This window comes from Centruroides vittatus, unplaced genomic scaffold, assembly GCF_030686945.1.
Source record: "Centruroides vittatus isolate TY-2023 unplaced genomic scaffold, ASM3068694v2 contig_559, whole genome shotgun sequence".
In the NCBI taxonomy this organism is placed as follows: Eukaryota; Metazoa; Arthropoda; class Arachnida; order Scorpiones; family Buthidae; genus Centruroides; species Centruroides vittatus.
This window is the reverse complement of record NW_027122332.1, coordinates 496,874-508,834: the sequence shown is the minus strand read 5'-3', so window position 1 is coordinate 508,834 and position 11,961 is coordinate 496,874. Positions and strand designations below refer to the sequence as shown.

Below are 11,961 nucleotides of genomic sequence, written 5' to 3'. Positions count from 1 at the left end.
ATTTATATGCAATTTTTTATATAATAAAAATCTATTATTATTATTTTTTTTTTTTAGTAAATGGTTAGAGAAAATATAGGTGGCAAGCAGTCGGGTAAACAAGCCAATGACGTGCTTCGTTTTATTTGAAACGAAGTTCACCATTGGTTTATTTATTTTTTTAAAAAATTGCTATTTTTTTCGACTTCCCGGATTCGATCTCGGATCCCCAGAACGAGCCACTATCCGACCAGCAATGAATATTGACTAAATATTTGAGAGGAGAGAGAAAAATTTAGCAATAATTTTAATTTAGGGGCCCACCAGTAGTCAAGCGGTTCCGTTCCCTGAACACTGGGAGTTCGGTCGTGTGTTCGCCCTTGGCCCAGACGGGCTGGCCACGTGAAGTTTTCCGGGTTTTCCCACGTCTTTAATGTCTGAATATGGGCCAGTTACCCTTAAAAGACCTCCCGGAAGACATTATTCCCCGCGTAACGACTATCATAAATGCATACAACTACGATTACATGACAATTACGTCACACTTTACCACGGGGCGATATAGTCTAGAAGCTCATGCCCAACTAGCCGATACAAAACAAGACAAGAATCTTAATTTACAAGCAATTTAATATATACCTTATTATTTTGACATTATATAGGAAATGATGCAAATTTAGTTCCCTTAAATTGTTCAAAAATTAATAACAATTACGAATCTTGTAACTGAGTTGAAACAGTATCTTTAGCGCTAAAAGTTCCATAAACACCACTCAATTGTTCCTGAATATCTTCAGGTATCGACGTTAGATTTTTATATCCACAAGAGAGTTTCGTCTTCCAGATTTGCGAACATTTTGGAATATCTTCTGTAATCTTTTGTGGATATCTTATCTCTTCAAAAGAACTCAAACCAGTCGTGGTATATACCCCATCCTTAGTGGCATCGCTACGTATGAATGTTTTCGAAAATTTCTTCTTGTCTGGCACTTCGGCATCATCATCTGCAGATTCGGATTTTAATTCGTCATCATCAATTTTAACTTCTTCATCCTGGTCGGCTTTTAATTCTGCTATCATCTCTTCCATTTCTTCCAGAAAGTAGAAGAGTTTCGCAAGTTTGTCTTCAAAGTAGTTTCTTTGCAAACGTTTTTGTTCGGATTCCTTCTTGAATTTTGTTTTTTCAGTTTTACACTTGTTTGTCTCCTCCTCTACGAGTTTTTCAAATTTTGTAATATGGATCCCTACGTCTAATATTTGTTTTTTCTCTTCCTTTAACAAATTAAACTTTGTATTCAATTCACCTACCGTATCCTTTACTTGAAAATTTCTAATTTCATTCTGATTCAGAAAATCATTTACAGTGTTAAAATTTTTAACCAACTCTTTAATTTCCGTGTTTAAATTATTAATATAATCTAATATATCATTGGATTTTGCGTCTAGAGGATCAAAAGTTGAGTTGAAATGCTCGATGTATTTTTCCATATTATCCACATTATCGTAAATTTTCTTAAAATAAAGATTATTTTCTTCAACCAATTGTTGTAACTCTTTTATGGAGTTACAGTTTTTCTCCAGATATGTTTTTGCAAGCTCTGACAACGAACTGAGATTCCCAATTTCTTGTAAGAAAGCATTCAACTTTTTGATAAGAGACTGATACACGTTAATTGCATCGTTATGGAAAGATTCCAGATGATTACGAAGTTCTCTGTTCTCTTCTTTCAGCTCTTCAACTCGGATAAGTAAAGTATTTTCATCGTTATGATGTACCCGCGATTCATTTTCAAAGGTCTCGTAGCGTTGCTCTTTCTTAATTAACAGTCTGCCATGTTTATAATTCAGCACGTTAATTTGATCCTTTAAATTCTGGCATTTCTTCTTCAACACGAAGACATCCTGTTTGTTTGGATGATGATTAATTTCGCTTTCTAAAGTACAAAAATCTTTATTTAATTTTGCATTTATTGTCTTTAAATATTTTATTTCTGTTAACAATTCTTTTGCTATTTTGGTAAGTTTTTCCTTCTTGTTTTCAATTTCATTCATTAATTTGATTTCTTTCTTCAACCATCTTTCAACTTCTTTCATATTGCTTGGTAAATCTTGTAGAGATTTCAATGTTTCCGTTACGTCTGGGGCAGACGTTTTAGATTTATCTTCAAAAGCAGAAAAGAATAAAGAATGAAAGCCACTTTGAAGTAAATCCGTTTCACTTAATGTATATTCTGTCCCTTCTTCAGATTTTAAATTTCCTTTACTGAAACTCACTTCAGTCATGTGGCGATCATCTTTTACTAACTTTAAATAATTCGTTCCTGGGACAAAATCGTAATATTTTTCCCAATTTACTGTTATTTCATCGTAATTTTCGTTAGATGGAAAAACAATTTCATCTGGTTCTAATTCGGTTTCTGTTAATGATTCAATAGAATTCTTACTTGTGCCAGCTGATATGTACTTTGGAAACAATACAGAAGATGAAGGCGAAATACTTAATGGTTTATCTATGCTCCCAGTTTTAATAGTAAGCATTATTTCTGTCAAAAATTCCTCTTCTGGGAATCCTCCACTTACAGGTTCTTCTATATGTTGATCTTCGTGTTGACTTTCTTGTACACTAGATTCTTTACTAGCTTCTTTTTCTACAGATGTTGACGATGATGGAATTTCATGTGATACTTCATCTTCGTTTTTAACGGATGACCGCATATCGCACGGAATTTCTTTGTTTTCTTCTTTAATTGTTGATGGAATCTCGCATGGTACTACTTCATCGTATGAAATTTTTTCATCTGGTTCTTTACGTATTGATGATTCTTCTTGAAAAGACAAAGAGACGTCGCACAAATTTTTCTCTTCTACCTTCTCGGGTGATGAAATATCGCAAGAAATTTCATTTCTTTCCTCTTTAGGTGATGATAAAACATCGCACACATTTTCTTCTTCCTCTTTACATTGTAAATGGATATCCTTTAGTGTGCCGGAAGGAACAGAAACCTGCTTGGGAATTTCTGTATCATCATCGGAAAAACAAATAAGATCATCCGATTTAATATCTTTGTTATCCAGAAAATTACTCGTATCTTTAATCTGATCTTCAAATTCGCAAATGTTTTTATCTTTAGGCTGAAGCTCTTCATCCTCCGATTCATTAGCAGAAGAAGGTTGTTTACTTTTCTCAATATCTATTTTCTTTGACAACTTCTTAGAAGAATCATCCGTAGGAGTATCGTGACATTTATTAAAAGATTCTTCAACACTGTCGTTATCACTCGCACTCGACTTTTCTGAAGAGGAGTAATCTTTGTCTAAAGATCCACCTGTGCTTCTTGAACTATATGAATAACCTTTATCTTCCGATGGACAAATAGGAAGAGAAATACTGCATAAGTTTTCCGATTCCATTATATCATCAGCTTCTCTTCGTTTTCTTCTAATTTTACACGTTTTATCATCTTTACGACGCGTCGTTGATGATTCTGAAGATTCATTTTTATCGTCATCACATCGAGGAAGATCATCCATTTTGTTTAGAACTATTGAAAAATACTTGTCTTTAAATATTTAGATGCCGTTCGAGATACCTCTCTTCGTATATATAGCAGAATATGGCAATTCAGTTGCAAAGTGAAATATATTCTTATAAATTCGGAATTGTATTATTTGGTTATAATGATTTTTTAAATAATTCTCTTTTGTTTATTTTATTCATTATTGAAATCTTGGATTTCAATGGACTCGAATGTAATGAGTCCATCTATGGGCATTCAGCTTCTAAAAGATAAGTCTTATTTCATGTGCGTTGAGTTGTATACCTAATGCATCTAATGGCTTCCACCAGTGGCCTAGTGGAATAACTCGCATTCTCTTGAGAAAACTTTTCATTAATTTTGTAATTCGATATTTCAACGAATACTCGGGCCAACCAAAAGTTATGTCTGATCTTGTGTGACCGCATGCGCCATCTGGTGTTGTTGGATCGTGGACAACGGCAGCTGAAACGTGGATTAGGGAATGGATGAATGCAAAAGAAATTTGTAATGGAAGATCGCATGTAAAATTTGGTCCTAAACCAAAGAAAAAAATGATGAAAGCTGACGTTGAAAACAAACGATCATATCTGTATTTAGTCGTATCTAATGCATTGGAATTTATCTTTAAAAAAAGCCGTCACCAAAATTCCAGCAACAAGTTGCTTAACTTTTCCGGCCACTTTTGCTGGAGCCATCTGTTATGATACTTTATTTTAAAACTTTTTTTATATTTTTAACTATTATAAAATGATAAAAGCTTAATTTTCAGGGTAGAGATGGGTTTTATATAAAATTGTAAATGCTAATAACTTAGTAAAATCGTCATTAAGTCCGACCCTACTGAAGATACACACGATCCCCATTATCTCCCATCTTTCGACTTTTAATGATTGAAATTTAATAGCATTGATTCCCCTGATACACAAACTTCCTGCAAAATTTCAGAAATTTTCGACAAAAAGCACACGAGTTATTAAGTTTCAAAGTGGGTGAACAAAATCGTGCCTCAACACACACACACGCACACACAGGAAAAACATCCGAGTTTTTTTTTCTGTTGCATTTATCAACATTTCATGGTCCCAAGTCCAAAAATGTAAAAATCTTCGGCAGTCGAACACTTGGACGAAAGGAAATGAGTTGTACGATATTACTTTTAGTTATTGCACGAGACTGTACGAAGAACGAAATTGGAGTGCGATTGCATCGGGCCCGTAGGGTGGCCAAGCGATTTAAGGCTCTGGTTTTCTGGTTTCAGGTACCTGTCTCTTCGGAGTCGTGGGGTTCGAATACCTGCTACCCACCTCTGTTACTCTTATTGTAGAAAATGTTCTTTTCTTTTAAAGGAGAAAAAAAAGAGAGTTTTTTTTCAGATAACAAACTTGGGGCGTTTATGTTGCCCAAATTGCTTTTAGATATCTTATACTTTTGTGCGCTTTAATAGTTTTTTTGCCTATTTTTAACAGTTGGGGTTCGAGCCAGAGCCATCGAGAGCTTGTATAGGGCCCGGGAGTAGAGAGAATCCTTTTTTCTTTTTTTTTTTTTTTTTGAGAAATGAAACAGGGTTGAGGGACCTGCGGTTTTAAGACGTAGCCTTTTGTGGCTCCTAACATGGCCTGATAAAATATAAAATGATAAAATACAAGACTACAAAATTACTAAGTTGCATCAGTGTATACTAAAAGCATACGCTTATGCAACTTGTAAATACATTGTGACCTGAAGTAAGATATGGTCGTTCAAATAAAAAAAAAATACGCCATTTCTGATTGCGAGTCGTTGAATGTTTCTTTATTAATAAAAAGCAGTCTTAAAGGTGTTATTTTCTGTTAGTTAAAATAACATTAATTTTATAGAAATAGGAACCACTATTGGTCCCAAGTTTTATCCAGGCCCGGAAAAAATTTCCGACTGCCCCCCTCTGGACAACCTTACTCACTTGTACTGATCGGTCTTATTGCACTCCAACCCCTGCATGTTACATGCAAAACTGTAGCCAAACGTATAATCTTAATGTAGTATTGCTCTCGTAGCAATGCAACACGTGGGCGATCTGCCGAGGGGATGCCTCCTTGGAGGACTTTTATGAAAAATTGGCCCCTACTCAGGTGTTACTAACGTAAAGAAAACAAAACTCCATTGGCAGTCCGTTTGAGAGCCGTGAACCCACCATCAACTACCAGTATTTAATGGTTTTATCCATTAGGCTACTGATGGACTGCATCCTGGGAGGAACCCTTTTGGCAGATCACCCACGTGTTGCTGTATTCCATCAAACCAAAATCAAATCCATTCCTCCTTTAAGTTGGTTAATATCTTATAGGTCAGGTCTATTTAAAATTAGTCACAAATGATGGCTAAAGCTTCATACTACCATATAAATCAACCAATCAAAATTCAGATAACTTGTATTACAGTCGCCGAATCCTTGTTTGGTTTATTTGTTTATGGTAAAGCAATACGTGGGTGATCTGTCGAGAGAAACGGTTCCCTGGAGGACTTTCATGTGAAATTGCCCCCTATTTAGATGTTACTAACGCGAAGAAAACCAATAAAACTCCAATCAGTCCGTTGGCCAGGCGCGAACCCACGATCAATGTTCCAATGGTTCTATCCACTTGGCCACTGATGGGCACCAGAATCCTTGTAAGATGGACATTTTTCTATAGTCTCGGAGGTACATTTCTTCGATGAAACTGGTTTTATTCATAGAATTGGGTTTATTTATTGATAAATTTGAGCAAAATATTATGGCATGAAAAGTAAGTCTTGGCGTGGTTTTCATCATTAATACAGTGAAATAAAAGCTCCTAGTTTCCAAGAGAAACAAGTCACCAGCACGAAATTAAGCAATTAAAACGTAATTTCCACTTAAAAATCTCATTATAAAAGGTAGAAACCTCATAAATCTAACCATTATAACAGTTTACTACAAGAGAATTTAAGAACCTACTAAGAGCATTAAATTTTTTAGTGATTAGCACGTAATTTATTAATGTAATTAAAGTGAACATTGTTTAATCTGAGATATTTAATTCTTAATGAATTTAGATACATTTAAACCCCATTAACTTTCCAAAAAACACGTTAATTTCATTTCATTCCATCGTAAGAGCGCTTAATTCTATAGCCAATTTAGCACTTTGTTTTACATAATTTATGATTTGCAGCGTGTGACAACGCCACTTAACAATGAAAGAATGCGACAAATGTAATTTCTTTCATTGAATTAATAAAAATAATCGTATTTTCCGCGCACGTAATCCCAAAATAAATAATAAAAATCGTACGACTTTCTCTCAAAATAAATAAATGTATTTAATTCCACGAGTGTTGTAAACTTATAATGAAGTTACGACGTGTCGCCATCTGTTGGGTGATATTCAAATTACTTTCTGAAAGACTTTATTTACCTGCCTATCGTTTCTAATTCTAAACCAAAATTTTGGAGGATGTCTTTTATATAATTTACTTAACGTTCAAATTTAACAAAATTATAAAGTGAATGAAATTAATAAAAATTTTCATTATAAAAAATAACAATTCGAAATATTTACTTTACTTATCAACAGATGGCAGCACATAACACTATTCAAATTTAATCTCTACCAAAAAATTTTTTAAAATATATTTTATTTAAAAAAAAAAAAAAAAGCAATATTTAGCACTTTTAATTCATAAAATATCAAAAATTTTCATTACATTTTTAAATAAATAATTTTAAAAAGTTATAAGGGAAACATTTGTAATTAAAATAGAATTAATTTAAATTAACCAAAACTTTAAACTAAATTTTAATAAATTTTTTTTTATAAATTTTTCTTCCTCATTCGTCCCTAAGCATCCCTGTTAATTACAGATGAATAATGGAAAATACCATTAATGGTCCACTGAATAATCACCATCGCATGAATAACTCTTTCTGTCCTTTAAGTCGTGAGTCAGCCTGGAAAAATTGCTTAACATCAATCGATGTAAGAAATTTCCATGAGTTTACTGCAAAAAAAAAAAAATATATACAAATCACTCGAATTATTTTCCTCTTTTTTCCCCAACCGTCTGTCTGTCTGCTCGGTAAAATGTTAAAAAAAAAGTAAAAAAAGGTTAATGAATTCGTCCATATGTCCATGTGTGTGCCATTTGTTGTTTGCTTTATTCGTCGTAGATGATAATTAATCATTCTGTTCTTTCTCTCTTTGAGTTTTTTGACTCCCATTGATATAGGTTAAATAATGGAAGATTCTCTTTCATTTTGTTTTATTTGTGGACGTTTTAATGATGTTTTATCGTACATATACGACTCCTCTCGTTGAAAAATATTGCTTTTCTAGTAAATTTTTCTATTCTTGATGATATTTCTTCCATTAACGATAATATTTATTCGATTATGAGTATATTTAAGCTTTGTTCTATACTCAATAATACTTGTTCCATTCTCAGTAACTCTTGTTTCATTCTTAACAACGCCTGTTTCATTCTGAATAATTCCTGTTTCATTCTCAATAATAATAATTCTTATTATTTATCTCGCTGCAATAAATATAGGGTCCATTTCACCTTCCATGGGCCCTATATTTACTGAGAAATTAAAATGGCCAGTTTACAAAGAGAAAGTTAACGAAAAGTAAGACAGCCGCAACGTAAATGATCAATAATGATAACTGCATCATTCAAGCGTAAGTCATAAGGGAGTAACGCTTACACTTATCCCCCTGTTACAAGCATATAAGGGAATAGACTTATCCCCCCTTCTTATAAGAGTATAAGGGAGTAAAAGCGTGATTTCTCCCCTCGGAATAAAGCATTTATGATTAATAAGTACACCTAAATGTTCTGCAACAATAGACTTTCTTCATTAGTTAAGGAAAGTGTGGTCTTCCGACTGGGAACCCTTATAACAGTTTGTAAGAGTTCGGGGGGATTTACTGTAATTAAAGGTCTCGTGTACTGTGATCAAGGCTTCTCTAGTGCCATTTTAGATTATTTTTACTTTAAGTACCACACACCGACTTAAAGCAACGTGTTATTATTACTTTCAGGTGTTACGTAACACATAAAAGTACACTTTTTATTACGCGAAAATTAACTGTGTGCTATAAATTACACTATATAAAGGTGTTACACAAGATACTAAAGTAAGTGTTTTATGCCTTAACACAGCTTGAAAGTGTTGAAAAATGCCTTATAACACAATTAAGCTAATAAATAAACTAAATTAAACGGTATTCAATTAAAATTAATTAGTGTTTATGCATAAAATTCATCAACAAGTAAGTAAATTCGGGGATAACGCACGTGTAAGTCTGTGTGTTTCTTGGCTTCACCAGTATATATTTTTTTAATTAATTTAGAAAAAAATACATATTTTTATGTATAATTCACCCCACTTTACATCATTAAACATCCCTTAATTAAACTAGAAAAATCTGTTGGTATCGTATTAACATTCCTGATACAGAATGGCACAATCGATACATTGCAGTGCCCCTATTGTTGCCATTATATCAATAGAAACATTAACTATAATAATATTTTATGAATATGTCAATAGTAAAAATATCAAATTAAACATATTATTAACTATAATCACGCTATTTACATATAATAATATAATATTTCTATATAATTTCTACATATAATTAAATATAGAGTATTGTTAGGTTGTGTATATTTCAAAATTAATTTTTTTTAAAAATTATTTTAAGCATTAAAATTAAAATTTAGTAATTAGCTAGAATGGAAAAATGACTTTATTTTTTTCCCTCGATATAATTTTGTTTGAGGACTGAAACCAGATGATTTGAGAAGACAATGCTGCTCTGTGACTCACTTGAAGAGGAGATTTTTCCCCCCATGTCAGGAACAATGCCTTTGATCTGAACAAACACAGCTTTTGGGACATCTGTCCAACATAATACCACATATCTACTGTATTATAATTCAGAAATTTATGAAAAATTTTGAAAAAGTTATATATAAATATTGCCGCATTAAAATATATATGATTTATTGGTGATTTATTCAACAGAGATATAAAACTTGTGGGACAATATCTCATATATATTCTACTAAAATAAAAAATGTCCCGGTGTTTTAGTGGGATATTTTCCATTGTACCATTGATGGAAGATTAATTATCAAAAATATGCAATTTACGAAAAAAATATACATAAAAACTACACAATTTATGGAGGAAACTAATTAAATACATATAAAAATTCTTCAATCTTGAAAAATTTCATCCAATTTTCATTCAAATTTCATGTTTAATTCACGAAAAATTCAAGTACATGTGCACTCTTTTCATAATTATACATTAAAATTCATCATGATTGGGGTATGCAAAAAAAAAAAAAAAAAAAAAAAAAGAAGAAGGGGGCAACGTAGCTCTTTAATTTAGAAATTTATCAGATGAAAACTGTGCAAGAGGGATTTTGCGGAATCCTTTTATTTCCTCCCTCTCGCTCGTTCTCTCTCTCTCTCTCTCTCACTACGGTTTACTTTCGCTTGGGGCCCTCTAAGCGCTTCCAATTTCTTTATGTGCTGTTTAATAGGCGGGTTGTATAAGAGGCACTTTCACTTTCCAACACGAAGCCCTGCCAAAAAAAGGGCCCCTTTGTCCCTATTTTAGATAACACAGGACACGTATTCTGATATATCCCGTTCATCCGGTAGAAGAATGGCTCCATGCAATTAACATGAGATTCCGGTTCGTGAATGAAAAATGATGTGTTTACCATAAGAATAAAGGAGTAGCCATTTTGATTTCGAAACGTGCCACCCGAAGAGGATGGGAAATAATAATTAAAACACCTTTTTTTTTAACTGTAAATTGTCCAAGAAGACTTGGCATCATGCAGAAAAGATTTAAATTCGTGACCAGACAGATGTCATTTCCCACATCAGAAGTGTTTCTAGAGTGTTCATATCACTCCCACCGATTCAGTCCAGGTGGCAATACAGGACACGGGGCATCGAACAAAGACGACTCGTGCTCTACTCTACCCCCTACAATGGATCCACTGATCCGTTTATCAGCAATGTCTCTTCTAATCACGTCACGTGATCCAGGCAAATGCTTACTTGTCCCTTTTCTCTACACCACTAATTTTTGTTCTATCTCCTCCATTTTTTTTCTTTTTAATTTTTAATTATTTATACGTATACTTCTCAGTTAATTTTATATAATTTCACTTTATGAGAGTTAGAATCGATTGGAGAAAGTGACATGTGAACCATCTGTCACATGTCGTTCAATGGTGTTATGACACGATATACTTTTTTTTTTACTTTCGATTTTAACCCGATCTCCCATTATAAATGAATAGAGATGATGTATAATAATGACCTGTAGATCAATAAATAACTGTAAGTTCCGAAATTATCAATTTATATGAGAAAATTCGGCAGAAATGTTACGGGTATTTTTTTTAGCTACATAGTGTAATTATGTAAATGAAACGTCTAATTAAGTCGCGTGCTTTCTGTGTTCTCTCTGTACTTTTAGTTATATATGCTGTTGTTTTGTGTGTTTATAAACGTGTACGTTCGTGTGTTTGTGTAAGTTTGTAAGTTTACCGTGTTATTACGTACGTTTGTGGCTTTTCCATAAATGTATGTTTCTATGTGTTTACCGTGTGTAAGTCTGTGTTTTCTATAAATGTATGTATTTAATATGTATAAGTCTGTGTTTTCTATAAATGTATGTGTTTACTGTGTATAAGTCTGTGTTTTCTATAAATGTATGTATTTACTGTGTGTAAGACTGGGTTTTCTATAAATGTACGTGTTTCAAGAACAGATACATTCATAGAAAACAGAATCGTGTGTGTTTTCTATAACTTTATTTTTCTTAAATCTATAAGTGTGCTCAAGTGTGTTTCTTAATATGTGTGCACTTGTTTTTCCCGTGTTTTTCTGGATGGGTGCGCAGGTATAGGTTTATTTTATATTTCATTAAGCACATTTTTGTATATTTTTATCTTTATTTCCATTAAAAATATTATAAATATCTGTAGTATTTTTATGCCCCTAATTGAAAATATTAGGAAAAATGAAAAACATATGGTAGAGAAATCCGTTATAAAATATAAAAACTTAATAAAATAACTCGAAAAAAATAAATAAAAATATATTTAATTCGTAAAACGTGTGAAATTCGTTATAAATCATGAGAAAAATCACATAATTTTCTAATTCTTTCAGTAATTTTACACTCGAGAAATTCCTGAAATCACTGGAATTTTTCAAGTATCTTCACATTTCTTTTCATTCTATGAGCCAATATTTAATTAAAATATCTTATTTCTTGCATTTTAGGACTTGTTGATATCTAGAATTTAAATATAGACTTATTCCCTTCTTTTTAATTAATTAAAACTAGAAAATAATTAAATTGCAGACAGCAATATCAATATTATTATGTTGAAACTCGTGTGCGATG

The 11,961-nt window shown here is 32.5% G+C and overlaps 1 protein-coding gene across 1 annotated transcript; it reads right to left on the bottom strand.

Moving 5' to 3' along the window:
- Nucleotides 1-690: 690 nt before the first annotated feature.
- On the bottom strand, nucleotides 691-3,510 carry LOC136978854 (myosin heavy chain, clone 203-like). The gene has a single exon (XM_067274674.1). The coding sequence runs from the start codon at nucleotides 3,508-3,510 to the stop codon at nucleotides 691-693; it is 2,820 nt and encodes a 939-aa protein (XP_067130775.1).
- Between the last annotated feature and the right edge of the window lie 8,451 nt (nucleotides 3,511-11,961).